We start from the raw sequence: 18,450 nt of genomic DNA, 5'->3' as shown, positions 1-18,450 counted from the left end.
CCAAGCTACCCCAGTTCAGACATGGCCATATGCAAATCAGTCTTGACCCTGTGCCTCATGGGAACAGTCCAGACCGAACTGCCAAGCCATGTATTTCCTGGACCGGAATCAAGCATCCTAGGACCGGTTTCTGGCTTTCAGCCGTCTTCCGCCAGGATAGCTTGACTCCAGTGGTGTGGAGAGCATGGGACTCACGTCTGAGCATACCCATCCCACTTGGGTATGCTTTACATATAGTGTACAAAAACATGGGAAAGAACAAAAAGAAATATAAATCCAATGTATATAAATACACTGTATACAAATATAGATACATGCACATATGGTAAACTAAGAGATAGGAGCACATAGTCTGGAATAAGTCTAGGCCTAAGCATATTCCGGCATGACAAGGAGCAAAACACAAATATGTGGGAGGATTCGATCAAGACGAGACGGAGGAGAGACCTCAGTGTGAGAAGAATGTTTTGGGTAGTTAAATAGGAGAGTTCAAAATTTTTGGGGCAATTCCAGAGAAGGATCGGTTTTAGGTTGTATTTATTTTTTATTTTTGTGGCTGAAGAAGTAAGAAGCTTGTATTTCTGGAAGATCTGTTTCCACCCGATAGAGTCAGTTTCTGGGTCAAGTAGGAGGAGGTATTGTGATGTAGCGCTTTGAGGGTCATACAAGCAGTTTTGAGATGAATCATGGGGTAGCCATTTCAGTGAGTAAAGCTTGGGTTGATATGATCACTTTTTTTCATCCAGTGATGAGCCTAGTAGACGCATTCACTGTAGCCTTGAGCTGTGCAAGTGAGGTTTTTGGGAAGCCCACCAGGGTAGTACTACTGTAGTCTAATTTTGATAACACAAGTGAATGAACTGCAGTTGTGAAGTCTGCCACAGGGAGGAAAGGTTTTCGTTTCCTAAGAATATACAGCTGATGTTAACTTCTCTAGTGGCAGGGCTGATGTGTTTTTGCATGGAGAGGTCTGTGTCCAAGGTTAAACCTAGGGATTTGGGAGAGTCAATGATCTGGAGGTTGCACTTAAGGGCTGTGAGAAGAGGGAATACATCTTTGATGTTAGGGGTGGAGGTGGGTGGTGCAATCAGTAAGAATTGAGTTTTAAGGGCATTGAGTCTGAGGTTGTTATGAGTCAGCCAATGTTGCGTTTTTGTTAAGGTGCTTTTGAGGACATAGATGTCCTAAGGGGTGTTGATTTTCATGTAGAGTTGGGTGTTGTCAGCATACATGTGGTAGGAGATGTGGGAGTTTGAGAATTTCAGTAAGGGACTCCATATACAGGTTGAGCAATGTCGGGGAGAAAATAGAGCCTTGGGGTATGTCCAGCGACATACCTGAAGACTCTATCAGTGGAGACTGATCAGAAAGAGTGTAAATGTTGCTCGGATACAAGTTTATCTTAAATAAATGAAAAGACAAGAGGCGTTTGGAAAAACAGGAACAATTTGGTTTAAGTAAACGCTGCGGTCGGAAAAGCCTCAACAGAGTGCTTCTGCTCAAAGTCTTTCAGTGCACAACATTTTGGATGCTGTTATATACAGTTCATGAGGTACAATTAAACAATTTTCTACATTCCAATAAAGCATCTCAGTCATAAATCAACAATGTGGGCATCTGATAAGGACCTGGACCGCGCCCAGCGCCAGACCCCCTGCCCCTCGCGCTGCCCAGCCCTCCCGCATTACCTACGATGCCGACACCCTCCTAGCCCTTAACCCCGGCCGTTCCCCCAACTGCGTCCAAGTCGCTCCTGGACACACCCATGGACCTTTCTCTTGCTACTCCTGCAAATTCAGCGGCACCGACAACATCTCCGCTACGACCACACCACAGATTCCCGACCCCAACAACCTACAATGCATCCTTCTCAACACCCGATCGGTCCACAGACACGCCATTGACCTCTGGAATCTACTAGAAACCATCTCTCCAGACGTCGCCTTCCTAACAGAAACATGGATGAACGCTTCCTCCGCCCCAGACATCACCATTGCCATCCCTGAAGATTATAAGATCACACGCAAGGACCGTACCGGCCACACAGGAGGAGGAATCGCTATCGTCCATAAGAAATCTATCCACATCTCAACCAGCTCAGACGTCAATCTCGCCAACTCTGAACACCTTCACTTCCAGATCCACATCGACCCCAAGACCACACTCAGAGGCACCCTCCTCTACAGACCACCTGGACCCCGCGCAAAATTCAGTGAAGACATCACGGACTTCATCACTCCACACGCGCTCCCCTCCAAAGATTACATCCTTCTGGGAGACCTCAACTTTCACCTTGAAAAGAACAACGACCGCAACACCACCACCCTCTTGGACAACCTCGCCAACCTCGGACTTAAACAACTGGTCACTTCCCCCACCCACATCGCAGGTCACACACTCGACCCCATCTTCACCTCCAGCAATCATGTCTCCTTCAGCCACACTACGGATCTCCTCTGGACTGACCACAGCTGCGTTCACTTCACCTACAACAAACCAAAACCCATCAACCACCTCCAACCAACTCTGCAAAGAAACTGGAACAAAATCACCATCGACCAGATCTCCTCATCGCTCCTTCTAAACACCCCAGCCCACTCTTCTAACCCAGACCAAGCCGCCGCCAACTTCACCCTATGGTTATCCAACACCGCCGACATCCTCGCACCACTGAAAAAACGTCAAAGCAAACCTGGCAGCAAGAAGGCCTCATGGTTCAACGATGATCTTAAGAAGTCCAAGAAACTCTGCCGCTCCCTTGAAAAGGCCTGGAAAAAAGACCCAACCACTAGCACCAAAGACGCCTTCAAAAACGCCACCCGCACACACCACCAACTAATCCGGAAGGCCAAGAAAACAGCATTCAAGGATCGACTAGACAACAACGCCCACAACAGCAAGGAACTTTTCAACATTGTCAAGGAATTTACCAATCCCTCGGCCAACTCCAACGACATCACCCCCTCTCAAGCCCTCTGCGACTCCCTGGCTTTATTCTTCCACAACAAAATTGCAGACATCCACAACAGCTTCGACAACCAACCCGGAGACCAACCCACCCAACCATATACTGAACATTCTCCCCCCTTAAACACCCTTAACGACTGGAACCCAATCTCCACTGAGGACACCATCCGCCTGATGAATTCCATCCACTCAGGATCCCCCACAGACCCATGTCCTCACCACATCTTCAACAAAGCAGACTCCGTCATAGCACCGCACCTCCGAGACGTCATCAACTGCTCCTTCAACTCCGCCACCTTCCCGGAAAGCTGGAAACACGCTGAACTCACCGCCCTTCTGAAAAAACCCACAGCGGACCCCACCGAACTCAAAAATTACCGCCCCATATCGCTCCTTCCTTTCCCGGCCAAAGTCATCGAGAAAGCTGTCAACAACCAGCTCGCCGCCTTCCTCGAAGCCAACAAATCCCTCGACTCCTCACAATCTGGCTTCCGAGCAAAACACAGCACTGAGACCGCCCTCATCGCAGCAACAGACGACATTCGAACTCTACTGGACAATGGAGACACATTCGCCCTCATCCTCCTCGACCTCTCTGCAGCCTTCGACACAGTCTGCCACAGCACCCTCCTACAGCGCCTCAGAAACATCGGAATACAAGGAAAAGCTCTTGAATGGATCACCTCGTTCCTCACCGGAAGAACCCAGAGAGTCCGCCTTCCACCATTCAAGTCCGAGGCCACTGAAGTCATCTGCGGCGTACCACAAGGATCCTCACTCAGCCCCACCCTCTTCAACGTATACATGAGCCCCCTCGCGGCCATCGCTCGCCAACACAACCTCAACATCATCTCTTACGCGGACGACACTCAACTGATCCTTTCTCTCACCAATGACCCCAGCACCGCCAAAACTAACCTACATGAAGGAATGAAAGAAGTTGCCGAATGGATGAAACACAGCTGTCTGAAACTGAACTCAGATAAAACAGAAGTCCTCATCTTAGGTACATCCCCCTCTGCATGGGACGACTCTTGGTGGCCAGAAGCCCTTGGAAAAGCACCCATCCCGACAGACCACGCACGGAACCTAGGCGTTATCCTGGATTCTTCACTTTCAATGAACAGACAAGTCAGCGCCGTATCCTCATCCTGCTTCAACATTCTTTGCATGCTCAAAAAAACATTTCGCTGGATCCCCACCGAAACCAGAAAAACAGTTACCCATGCTCTGGTCACGAGCCGACTGGACTACGGAAACACCCTCTACGCAGGTACTACCGCTAAACTCCAGAAGAAACTCCAACGAATCCAAAACGCCTCACCCAGGATCATATTAGACATCCCGCGAAACGAACACATCTCTGGTCACCTGAAAGACCTCCACTGGCTACCCGTCAATAAGAGGATCACTTTCCGACTGCTAACCCACGCATACAAATCACTCTACGACATCGGACCAGAATGCCTCAACTCACGTCTGTCCTTCTACACCCCCTCCCGCCAACTACGTTCTTCCAGCCAAGCCCTCGCCACCGTACCTCGCATCAACAAGACCACCATGGGAGGCAGATCCTTCTCATACCTGGCAGCTAAAACATGGAACTCACTCCCCACTTACCTTCGCCTTACCCAAAACCACCTAGCATTCAGAAAACAACTTAAAACCTGGATATTTGACAAGTAATCCTCCTCCCCTCCCTTAGCGCCTTGAGACCCTCTGGGTATGTAGTGCGCTATATAAATTCTTTGACTTGACTTGACTTGACTTGTGAGCCAGTGTGTATGTGTCCAGATGTCTGGCATGAGCATCGCGGGATCGCTATTTGTGGTGTGCATGTCGTGTCCCGATTGGTTGAGAGCTTCTATGTTCATGTGGTACCTATCTTTGTGGTATTTTGGGGAACGCTAACTCTTGGCCAAACATGTTTTATTGGGGCCAATTACTTCTGACCTATTTGTGGTGCAACTATCTATCTGTGGCATCGATCATGGTTTTCCCTTGGTGCATGTTTGTCTTAAGGTTAAGAGCAGTCCCACCTGTGACCTGATATGCGCTGGGTGTGGGTCGCAGAACCTGCCAAATTACCTATCTCTGACTCAGGGTTGATGGGGAGGTCACCTTGGATGAATCTGATAGCAATTATACAAGTTCAGGGGAACTCCTGAAAATATTATGCAGTCACCGGTATCATTTTTATCGACATCCTTAACATTGTGCATATGGTTGTCATAGCATACATTCACATTGTTCTTACTGATTGTAACAAGGTTAAGTTTGTTTAAGTCGTAACGTACATCAGCATTGTTATTAATAGTAACAGTATCGTCATTTGAGCATGGATTATGACATACATTGATCTCATCATTGTGGGTGTGGACGCAACGGTGCGAGTTCCGCTTACGACAATCATTAACAATGCACAGATGGGTACTGGCATGGTCTTGCGGGCACAGGTTTTGGCATACATTGACACTGCATTTATTGGTATTACCATTGTCAGGCCTACACACAACACAATAATTATAGACATTGTATTACCTCAATCCAGCATTCCCCCATCTAGTTGATTCATCAACTGCTTTATCCACCTCATATGTCATGACAGCTATGTTATTAGAAAGTGTGTGTGTGTGTGTGTGTGTGTGTGTGTGTAGTGTCTGTTACTTTTCCCTAGCTATGTGCGTACTACCTAATTTGAGGATGGATTTTTTACAGCAGGAAACTCCCACTTGTAGGAAACGACATAACAGAAGTACAGCAAGGAGAACTGGCATGAACAATATGAATAGTCTGGATACCCAAAGGGGATCCACAAAAAGGTACTATGCAACCAGTCCTGCTCCGGGGCAGCTTCCTCCTTTTTCATTTCGGCTCACAGACTATGCATTTCTTGGATAGCATGGGCTAGTGTCACGTTATCCAGATCATTTCTGTGAATAAAAGTACAACAGGAAGCACCAATCTTGGTGCACACCCCACCCTCCATAACGGTCATCAAGTCCAACATGTACCAATGTTGCATCACCATGAGGCAGATGGCTCTCTATTCCTCCTTCATAGCGTTTAGGCCGAGCTCAGTATCGTTGATCATCTTCATTATTTCCCACCTGGTTATTTGTAACCAGCAGGCGTTCGCTTTTGTTTGCACGTGGAAAAAGGGAATTGACCCTCCAGCGTTTACTTGAGCCTCTATGAACAGTCTGAATTCTTCTGGAATGTCCTTGTGCTGTGCCCAACCAAAATACTCAGCAGTTCTTTTTATTTGAACCGATGCAACAAAGTTGTTTTCTTCCGTAATGGATGTTGCGACAACTTGGGCAGATTGTCTCCAGGGATAACCAAGGTGGGGGTGTATATGCTCACAAGGGTGCAGAGGTCCGCCAACCGGAGACAAGCTATGTGTAGGCAAGTTCGCCACACTGCAAGTACATATCCATCAATGTGAAGGTGCCCAATTGCAGGTCCAGTATGTGCATTATCATCCCACAACTCTCACTGCTGCCCAATGGCATGGTTCCTTTGCCTCTGAAACATACAGAGTACAACATACGTTTCCGCACAATTAGGGGTTGCCCCTTCCCCTCCAACCATGGATACCTATTGATCTAGTTATTCCAGATTACCTTGCGTGGGGTGTTCGAGCCTCTCCCATGGGACTCTTATACCCCACTGGAATTCCATGTCCGGGGTCCATTTGTCTTTAATGAAGGAAGTCCCAAAGATGTTAGGGGCCATCCTGGGACGGCAGATGGATGCAGGAGCAGACGTGTTTGTGCACTGGTGCGGTGGTCTTGCTATCTCCAGTAACCTCTGTTCTACAAAGTCCCATGGTCAAACAGTATCCTCCCCTATGGTGCCTTTCCTGCGCATTCTGTCTACCTCAGATTCGATGTCATTTGGCTTAGTGAAGAGCTACAGTGCAGTGGAGTTGGTCCCATACCGGGTGATGTTACTAGAGTCCTACGGGGCTCTACTCAAATGGGTCGGATTTTTACCCTGATTCTGCATAGGTACAGATGGATAAGGTGGCTATCTCCCATGATAACTAAAGCCAGTCTGCACCTACGGCGTGAGGTATCAGTGAACATATGTAACATGGCATGAACATACTTTTTGTGCCTATGTCGGTCATGTGCTGATACCAGGTGTTGTGTAGGAGTGTGGTGTGTAGTGCGTGAGGAATACTATTGTTCAGTTAAATGTACGTGTATGCGTGGTGAGAGAGGTCTCAGAAAGTAGAAGTGGAGCTATGAGATTAGTGGTGAAGGAAATTGAATCATTACCACATAATACAACGACGTACAACAACCTGAGTAGAAGAGAAAGGATGGCCCTGGAAAATTTGAGGAAAAATGCGGCTATAATTATTAAGCCTGCTGACAAGGGTGGAGCCACAGTAATACAGGACACAGAGGCATACAGGACTGCATGCCTCACACTATTACAAGATGAGAAGTTCTACCAAAAAATAAACAGAGATCCTACTGAAAGGTTGAAAAAGACCATCAACACAGCAACATTGGATGCATTGGAGAAGGGGTGGATCTCTCAGAAAGAACACAAATTCCTTAACCAACAAGAACCCAGGACCTCTTTGTTCTATACAATTCCCAAGATCCATAAAGGGAAAGTACCACCACCGGGCAGACCCATTGTGTCTGGCTGTGGATCAATTTTGGAACCTCTTTCACAGTACACCGATTGGTTTCTACGCTCCCTGGTCAAGTGCATTAGATCTTATGTACAAGATACAAAACATTTACTAAACCTGATTATGGACATCGAGTACGACCCTGATCAAGACATTCTGGTGTGCCTTGACGTAGAGGCACTATATACTAATATTCCACAAACTGAGAGTATAGAAGTGGTCCAGAATTTACTTCTGAATGAAGAATGGGAATGGTCAGCCCCCGTTGAATGGATTGTTTACCTCATAAGACTCGCGTTGACAGAGAACTTCTTTAAGTTTGAAGATCAGATGTACCTGCAAACCCATGGAACATCTATGGGCAGTACTTTTGCCCCGCGCATAGCTTGCCTATACATGAGCCACTTTGAAGATCACAACATCTGGGCTCCCAACCCCTACACAAATAACATCTGTAGGTGGTACAGATATATTGATGACGTTTTTCTAATATGGAAGGTGGACGAGACAACTTTACAGAATTTCGAACATTGCATAAATGGCCTCAACCCCTATCTTCGTTTCTCAATGAACCACAACAAGAAAACAGTACCATTCTTGGACATAAACATCTTTGCCAGGGATGGGAGTCTGGCCAGTTCACTTTGAACCAAGCCCACTGATAAGAATAGCCTCTTGAGGTTCGATAGTGCACATCCGAGGAGCCTGAGAGAGAACTTACCTGTGGGCCAATTTCTGCGTATTTGCAGAAATTGTTCAGATGTTAAAGACTTCAAAAAGGAGGCTGGTATTTTGTCAAAGGAATTAGAACAGAAGAAGTATCCATCAAGAATAATTGAGAATAATTGAGAGTGCCAGGAAACAAGCACGGAATACACTGAGGGAATCTCTACTTGAAACAAATGAAAAAACTGAATTACAACAACTAATATGTGTAACTACATTTAACTCTTCGTGAAACCAGATCAAAAGATCATAAATAAAAAATTTAATATTTTGACGTCCAACAACCTGGATTATGAAAAACCTATGTTTTCATTTAAGAAAAGCAAGAGCCTAAAAGACTCACTTGTACATACCAACAGCTTCAAACCAAAGAGAAATATACAAACAACACTTTGGAATACCCCTCCGGTTACGGGACACTACCCATGTGGTACATGTGTGGCTTGTGAATTCACTGAACACACCACACACCTGGATCTTGGACTAAATACACCTTGGGAACAAAGATGCCACACAAATTGTAACTCTGAAGCAGTAATTTACTTGATCAAGTGTCCGTGTCAATTGTCCTCTGTGGGAATGACTTCACGCACGCATGCGAACATCGCAGTACAATAAGAAGAGCGATTACTGCCACCAGACTCACAGCACATTTTGCGGAAAATAACCACACGGACACTGATATAAAATGGACGGTGATTGAAAAAGTAAGGCCGGGCAACAATCTACAAAAGGTATTATTGGAAAAAGAGCAGAGATGGGTTTATCGTCTCAGAACTCATATATCAGGCCTGAATGACTCAATACCATGGGCTCAATTGAGAAAATGACATTATGATCTGAAAAATAAGAAAACAATATCGATACATTTAGAATCACCCATATACATCAGGAACGATGGATACCTATACAGCCCACATGTGAACATAAGAAACCGATCATTATCAGAGCTGAGTGATCATTTACATCTATTTCATCATAATAATGGGCTACCCTACATGTACAATTAATTTACTAGTGTGCTGGGAACATATATTTACATGTTGCCTAACGGAACACAATGTAGTTGGGTCACATTAAATTATTGCACATGACATGTCAGAATCCGATGTGTTTTTTAAAAAAACACACCCGCTTTTTTTGAAGAATATTTTGATATACAGTGAATTTCATCTTTTTCGTTCACCACAAACAATGTCGTAGCAGAAAGATGAAGTTTTTTTCTTTTAATAAACACATACTATAAGGGTTGTGAGTACAACAAAATTAGTAAAGTCTGCACTAATCATCGGTTTGAAAATATTGAAGATATTCATTTGATAATCCCCGACTTTATTACGGTACTTCCGGCCCCCTTTTTTACCATTTTCCAAGCCAAATACTACAATTCCCGTGAGCCTCGGAGTACGGGGCCGCACTCATTTCCGGGCATGACGTCACACGCTTGACGCCGAGCATGGAAATAAACAGTGCCTCCGCCCGCATCGGCTCGAACAGAAGCTACAAGCCGGGGAGCGAGATCGTTTGCTGGTAGGGTACATCCTCTAAACAAGTAAGTGGACACTGTCTTCCGAGTGTTGCGGGTCTACTAGTTAGACTTAGTCCCGCTGCAGCGTTTCCCTGATGCTAGACCCACTTACATCTAATAGCGTTTCCTAACTCTCTACCACACTGAAATTAGGAGAGTATGCCCTAAAGTCCCGCCCACTGAGGTGCCTGCGCCCAACAAAATTTGGGTAAGTGGACATATGAATTATCAAACGGTGCATGAAGTATGTGAATATATGTCCTCGGTATGTGATACATGATTGTAGAACATATATGTTTGTTTGTCTTGTGTGACTCGTTAACTGCAATTGAGACTTCGACCACTTGTTTTTTACCTCACTTCACAATATCACACCGTTGGAATTAAATGGAGTGTGATGTTTTGGCACTTAGTGTTGGGTGTCACATAATGAGAATACCACTATACACTAAATAGCAGTGTTATAGAATGAGACCACTCATGGTCCCCACCAATTGAGTATGTTCACTGAGCATGCCATGCACAGGGATTCTATACTAGTATACAGATAAAGTCTTTAACTAGAAAATTATGTATGCTATATTTCTCTACAGATGGAGCCTGGCATTTCTTAATAACAGAATTACACGAACACGAGGAGAAGCTACTCTTCCCTCTCTACATCAATAGAGTAGGGAATTCCCCCTCTTTAGCATCCCTACACATAGGGGGATCTCTGAACTTTGCCCTGAAGAAAGTCCGGGACCTTTATGGCCTCATAAGGACTGAAACATATCGGCACTTCACTAGGGTCATAGGACCATAAAAATCCTAATAAACCCTTCTTTTATTCCTATTTTAATAACCCAACCAGAAGAATAAAGGGATACCAGGGGTCTGTTTGAGGTATTTTATTTATACCCCTTTTTTGTCTTCATTATTATAAGAGCTTCCCAACACTGTGGTTGAGCCCACCCCGACCTGTAGGAGTCGGGGTGACCCAATGATGAAGCATGACACCACTAGGGTGTGTGAGGGTAACTAAAAACAACTAGTGTTGCCCCCCTTCCATACATATGGATATGGTTAGCATATCAAAACCCATCCCTAGTTGAATAGTGTTAAATCCCTCCTCTTACATAGATGTCTTCCGATGAGCGCAACCTACATTGAACTTTTTTGTCCTTTAGTAGGTTGCTTTTGGAGTATTTTTTGTTGTAGAGCTATGAGATTAGGCATACTTTTGACTCCAGAAGGGCTCAGGAACACCCAGGCTAGAGAAAATGTGTACAAGAAAACCAAAAACAAGTAACCTAGGAAACATTCCGGAGGTTGTAGGGTCGTCTACAACGGAGATGTCGGTCATCTGGGCCCGTAGTCTGTAGTCTTTCGTTTTTTTGTCCGGTGTCTGGGCGCCCAAAGGTGTCTTGCCCCAGTGTGGCAAAGAAAAATGTCTTTTAAGATGAGGCTACAAAGGTCAGTTTGGAAGTTCCATTAATTGAGCGATTGGCCTTATAAAACAGCCTTTGAAAGATTTGTTTCAAAAAATGGCGGACTGCGGTCGTGTTGGTGCACTTGTAGTTTTGATCGCAGACCTGTAGGGTAAGCACTGCGGCGTTGTAGGTTAGCTGGGAAAAACACATTATTACGCAGTTGTGGGCTGCTTCACTTGGAATTGGCAAGTTTTAAGCGGTGAACAGGTGTTCTTTTGACATGCATGACCAGCAGGCAACTGTGATGAAAGGCGGGTGTTTGATTTTAGGCACTGCGGGTAGTAGGTTAGCTGGGAAAAACACATTATTACGCAGTTTTGGAACATTCCTTCGTTTATTAGTAAACAGTACGCTCTCATGATTTTACTCAGGGGCAACATTTTTTCAAACGGGACGAAGGTGATCGAACTATTATTGAATGGTGGAGTTTTAACTTAATTTTAGCAGGTGCAAGAATTTTGAGGAAAACTGTGACTTTTAAACCATTTTAAGGCTATTTGTATTATGGGTTTTCCTCCCTCTCTGTGCCACAATGGAGACAGTACTTTGTCTTTGGGCTGCTTCACCTGGAGGTGGGAAGTTTTAACGGGTGAACAGGTGTCCTTTTGACATGCATGAGCAGCAGGCAACTATATGAAAGGAGGGTGTTTGACATTTTATTTTTACTATTATCCTGAGTCCTTTCACATCAAGTGGCTAGTCCCCGCTCCTCTGGGGGTCGTTGGGTTGAGTGGGTGTTTGGGGGTTTTCTTTTAGGATGATTTAGAAAAGCAGATGAAGATCGCTCGTTTATCTGGATCAACCCCAGCAATATGCCGGATCCCCATATGCGACCTTATCGCAGACGCCGCCCGACCCTTGGGTTGTGGGCTGAATGGCTGTGTATAGAAGGTGTTTCCTCACGGGGGATCTATGGTCTTTCTTTTCCATTGAAGTTATGTCGCTGATCTATCATGTAAACTTTGGCTAATTCCTGCAATAAAAATATATTAAAAAAAAAAAAAAAATGAAAGGAGGGTGTTTGATTTTAGGCTAATGGTTCCATTGACACATGCACGTCCCTTGGGTCTCTACACGTGGCATGGAAAGGGGTTTCTTTCTAATTGGGCTGAGTTAATGGGCAACGCCCTTCTCATGGAAGGGTCGAGAATCTTTAGGCTGATGTCAGGATGTTTGTGCTGGTCCCTGTGGTTTTGGGAGTTGCTAACTTTGACAAGCTATACTGGAGGTGGTGTGTGGACCCCTATTGGAACCTGCAGGGGAAAATGGCTGGCACTATGTTGGTTTGCAGTGTTTTCTCAGTAAGAGCAGGGGTTTGGTTGGGACTTTTAAATGTTCAGCCTGATGGAAGTGGTTCTACTGACTAAAACAAATTTATTCTGATGGGACACTGCGCCCGTTGTGGCCATCGCTGGACTATGGTCTCTATGACTTGAACGTTGCCACGGCTGGGATAAGACGATCATGAGGTCCTGTTAATGTCATTTTGGCCACACTGGGCATGATTGGTGAGCCTATCCTTGCCTCCCGGATGAGGGCTGCAAAAGCCACTTGTGGAGACCCTTTACCTACCATCGCTCCCCTCTCCCTCAGATCAAGGATGTTCCAGTTTTGCCGCACTTGGGACAAAAAGGGGCTTCCCACCCAGCCTATCCAATGGGCAGACCGTAGATGTATTAGAAGCTTTTAGGGGAGTGAATTTGTTGCCCACGATGGGAGTCAGGTGTGCAGCTGGGGCTTGTTGCACAGTGAGTAGATGAACCGGATAGGCTACCCCCCTGGATGGATTTTTCTCACTACCTTGGTGCCAGAACTGTGCATTGCTGACAGAGTTCTCTGGCCTTCTTAAAAACTCTTTCCCCCAGACGTCCGGCAATGACTGGCTTTGCGACTGTAGTAATTGCCTTGTTATGGAACTATAGGAGGGCATCCTTATGAAGTGAAAATTCCGACAACCTTAAGCTGCATTCCATAGGAAAATTCTGTTATATGAATAATTTTGCACAGTAAGTTCAGTGATTCCACCTCAGGCATTACTCATGGATGTGGTTTGCCCAGTACATATGCTCAAGCAATTGCAAAAATAATTTGTTGAGCCAACTGTATAATTCACGCTCCAGTGAGCTCCCTAATTTATGATACCTTCATAGACCCCAAGAGGAATGACACCTTCTCAGTAAATTTCAAATATGCACTAGATAGACTAGAAAGTTAACAGAATTTCACTAGTCATTGTATTCCAGACAATAAAAATGTTCATCTGAAGACCTAAACAGGTAAATGGATAGACTGGAAAAATGCCCCCTTCATATGCCATCTTTGCCAGGAAGGAAAGCAAGATTTGTATCATGTACTATGTACTTGTCCAGCCCTTTCAGAACCACTGAGACACATTTTTTTAAATCCACTTTATTCTAAGAATATAAGAAAATTAAACAAATAAATATACCAAGATTAAACAAATGTATTAACTTCATGATGACACGAATGAATTAACATGTATGTTTTTTGAAAATATTTCAATTGTTTATTTATACATTGCTGAAATCAATTTCATTAACACTGTTTTAAAACTGATTTTTATATTGTTGACCTAAGCAGAGTTTTAAATAATTTTTAATAAACTAAATTAAAAACACATACAGAATTTGTTTCTAAACAAAAATTAGCTTATACTACAGTGATGTAACTGAACAGTACTTCAGTCTTATAAAAATTAAGCCTGGGCAGAGTTCTCAGAAGTGACAAAAAAAGTCAGCCAAGCTATGTGGAGTTTCGTGAGCATTGGAGTGGGTTACTTGGAGCCGTTCCCACTGATTTTCAGTGCCGGGTGTTTGTCCCACGCTGTAAAATCTGCGCAAAGGCATCTCGCAGAGTGCAACAGTGTGCTGCTTCTTGCTGCCACGAACGAAAGGTTTCTAAACGTGAGGGCTAGCTACCATGCGCGACCGCCCTCTTTGATAAATCTCACTGGGAAGTGGTCTAGCATTGGATTTTCCTCGCTCACCAACTTACTGTTGGTGAGCACGAGCGAGGAAAAAACTCCACTCTGCGGACAGGAGTTTTTCAGAGCTCCGTGGGGCATGGAGTGCGAAAAACTCTGCAAATTCCACGAACGGAGCGGAGGTCACCACCTAGGCTTAGTAAAAATCTTGGGCCTGCCACCCACCCTGAGCCCGATTTCTTCCTCTGCTGACCATACAGACCACATTCCATTTTCTATTGTTGGGCTGGAGTCTACAGTGACACTGAGGACATGATGTTTGTGAGATATAATGCTCAGTCTGGATGAACGGTTCCATAGGCAGTTTCGCTGCGGCATTAAATAGCTCACCGCACGAAGTCCACATCCATGTATGCAGGCTAACCCTGCAAAAGATAATCCTTGAATTGCACTGCTATGGCACTTTCAGGGCTCCCACTACATGCCCCTTTCCCTACGCAAACATTTGCCCCACTTTTTGATGCCTTCTAACACAAATTTCCAGTCCTAACTTGTGCATGGACTTCTTTGTGACATTCCTCTTCCTTCTATCCGCTGGCACAGGTGCTCCTGCCTAGCCTTCCTGGCCTCTGCGCAACAGAGCACAAATTTCTATTTTGGGCTGCTTTGGCAAAGGCTGCTTACAATGCCTAAAGCAGTACATTTGAACCCTGCCCAGTCAAACTCAGTGGAAACTACAGGACATAATTTTTACCTCTCTTAATGGGGCTCGCCTACAAACACTGTTATGTTACTTCTTTGAGCTGTTCGCCAGTGACATCTTGATTAGTCTACCGCCTCCCCTGAATCATGACTAAGCTGTTGCTCAGCAACAACTGCTTATGCACCTTGAAGGCAGATTTTCTCACACAATTCACCACAGCCGACAATTTTTCATCATAATCTGCGATTCCTTACTAACTCTTCTAATGCAGCAGACAAAGCTGTGATATGCTCACTCAAGAAAGGACACACCATCAGGTACTCCTCTTCCACCTCTAAAACAATTTGGCATGTGTTCTACCCTGGTGCTTGGTCAAATGAATGCCCAGTGAGTTACCTCCTACAAAGCTGGAGGCTGAGGACTCCTAATAGAATGGTTATCTTTTTCTCAGTCCGATTCCAGTACAAAATCTGAAATGTACATACAATTAAGGAAGGAGGTTCTCTCAGTTCATGCCATCTTATGTTCATGGAAGAAATATCATTTATGGAGATACGTGGTTTTGTTTTTTAAGAAAGGGGTTTCCTATACTGTGAAATATGACAAGTACTATTGAAAGATTTGTAATATCTGTATAATTCTGATCGTTCGTCGTGCTAAAATGGAGACTAGGTGCAATTTCTGCATCACTAAATACTAACTTACTGTAGAAAAGTACTGTTACAGTTGAATGCGATTGTCTTGAAGGTATCAGTTTTAACTGCCCCAATACGGTGCTGACTGCTTTACAGGCAAGCACCATTTACAATACACCAATCATGTGGATATGTGACAGTATTGTGTATTACTTGTAAGCAGCACTGTTGAAAGACGCTGTTACTATTACAATAAACCACTGTGATTCTACTGAGATACTGTAGCTGATCATTTCTATTAATTATAAAAGCTCTGCTAACAAACACCAGGCACTGTGCATTACTAGTACAACAGCCCTGCTGAGACGGCTTGGTAATGTATACACCCAAACTGACATGTGCCAGAACGGCTGTGGTGGGGACACAATGACTATCTGAAGCCCTTTTCAACTAGGTGGACTACTTAGCTACCTTTCCCTATGACCCGTCAGCTTTTCTCCCACATCCCAGATCCCACCCCTTCTTCTACGACAGTGAGTTACAAGAACAGTTTATGAACATGGCCATCACTGCACTGGTGAAAACTACAGGAGGATGACAAGAGAAGGAATGCTGGGGGTATAACTTTTTAAACAAAACAAGTAAATAACAAATAATAATAATAGGGTATATTTTCCCAACTATGGAAAGGAAAGCACAGTCATTTGGTTTACTATCCAAGGAGGCATTTATAAAACCCATACCTGCAGGAGACCAACTGTGAGTGCTGGTCTCCAGGATAACACACTTACTTGAAGTGGGACAGTGGCATAAGGAGTGTAAGGAGGAGCTGGTCCAATGGGCAAGTCTATAAAAGCATCTTCAGTGGCGAGGAAATTCTAAATAAGAGAAAGCAAGAAAAATAATCCGTTTTTATCATACTGTTCTATACATTAAATTGTCATTCCGTGCAAAACACTTCTGGCTGTAACCCAGTAAAAATGGCAAGCCATTAGGGCATACACTTCATCAAGATTTACAAATCTGGCAGGCAAGAACCAAAAAGTAATTCAACTTTTTACCAAACGATCCTACTATTGAACTGCTCCACTACAATTTGGGCACATCACATTATCAAATAGATTTAAAATTGTTTCTATGTGCTTTTTGAGGAACCTGCTTATTCATTTAAAAAAAATGTATGTGCTTTGGTGCTACATTTTTAAAAAGTGCTTTCACGCTAATGTTTTTTTTCCAATCCACCTTGGATCAGTAAATAGAAAGAAAATACATGTCTGTGTCAGTTTGTGGGCACGCATGCATATTGAAAGCATGCATTCGCCTATAAAATGAGACAGCGGCTGCGTTAATTTTTTTTTTTTAGACAAGCTGCACAGCAGCCGAGATGAAGTACAGCATTGCTAAAAGCATTAGGAAGTCTGAAGGTGATGAAGTTAATAACAATAGGGTAGGGGTTGCCACCACAGGGGACACAAGTATTAGGTAGTTAGGAATAATATGCCGAGATGGCCTGCACCTGGGGATGTGGACACAGACTTGGAGGTTTGAGATGGTAACTTGCATGCATGAGAATTAAAAGGCTGAATGAAGTTGTACTGTCAATGCCTACTGCTGGCATTCTGTGTTTGTTTTCTAAGACTATTGGTGAGGGCACTCAATTGATCTCTTCCACTTTAGTGCACAACCTACAATGCTATGTATCTCTTCAATACGGTTGTACCAAGGCTTGTTTTATAATGCACTTGGATACTCATGACTGCTATATTGTTTGTATGCACGTAAAATGATAATTAAAGATGACCAAATAAACATTAGGAAAGCCAATGAGTCTCCTAGGAGAGGCCTATTTGCTTTGCCAATGCTTTTTAATCCCAGTGTGTTTCTAAAGGAGAAACTGATTCACATGAACCTTCTGACACCATTTGCTCAACTAAACAATCAAAAGAAAACATATCGAATGAGCATTATCCCAATGTCCCTAGAGCCAACTGGTGATAATTGAGTGTTGTAGAGACAATAGCAACAAGAGGAACATCGCCTGGTACTTCACTGCAGACACCCAGACAGGAGCAGAAATGGGGTGAATGAGGCACCTTAGGATCAAAGAAGACAACTCTTGACCAAAGACTTGCTGGCTTCAAATAGATGCCACAACTTTACCTGATTTCAGAGAGTGAAGTTGGTCTAACAGAGAAACAAGAAAAATAGTACTGGGCTCATAATACATGGCAGCAGAAGGGAGGAACAGACCATACAAAGTGCATCAAGAAAATCAGTACCAACTGCAGTAGCGCACCAAAGTAGAAAGCAGTGCCTAGGCGTAAATGCAGAGGCAAGACCAGCAAGTAAGGTTAGGACAGGGGGATACAAAGCAGGCTTTAGATTATATTACAATTGGCAAAGTAAGCAGCTATTTTTAGGCCGGGTCTGGGCAACGTTTGCGCTGCATCATGCTGTATTGGAGTATGGATTAGAAGCCCGGCCCACTCTCCGCTCATATTTGTCATTGGCTTGTGCCATTGCCCTTCATAAATGCTGGCCTCAGATTCGTTAATAGACTTGTTAGTCCCTCCTTAGTACCGCCTTGTTTTCATTTGTAACCTCCCATGAGGACTGGCCCTTTTACTTCAGTTGTTACACTGTACATCTTTTTTAGTCTGTAAGCACTAGTTTCTTTAATGAGTTTCTCCTACTGCAGGCACGACATGCTTTCCTGCAACATTCAGCGCGCTATGCATCCTTCCACTTTCCGAGCAGCCCAGGACAATGGCGTAGTTTCTTTGAATAAGTCTTGCATGTACAAAGGTTTGAGCTTTTGGCA

The 18,450-nt window shown here is 44.3% G+C and overlaps 1 protein-coding gene across 1 annotated transcript in view; it reads right to left on the bottom strand.

Moving 5' to 3' along the window:
- PLEKHB2 (pleckstrin homology domain containing B2) overlaps positions 1–18,450 on the bottom strand; it is a 158,671-nt gene that overhangs the window by 1,738 nt on the left and 138,483 nt on the right. Inside the window, exon 6 of the mRNA XM_086942526.1 lies at positions 16,421–16,507. Coding sequence (XP_086798652.1) covers positions 16,421–16,507 — 87 coding nt within the window. The remainder of the gene's footprint in view (positions 1–16,420; positions 16,508–18,450) is intronic.

This window comes from Lissotriton vulgaris, chromosome 11 (genome assembly GCF_964263255.1).
Source record: "Lissotriton vulgaris chromosome 11, aLisVul1.2, whole genome shotgun sequence".
NCBI lineage: Eukaryota > Metazoa > Chordata > Amphibia > Caudata > Salamandridae > Lissotriton > Lissotriton vulgaris.
Note: the sequence above shows the minus strand (reverse complement) of the source record. Positions and strands in the feature narration are given on the sequence as shown.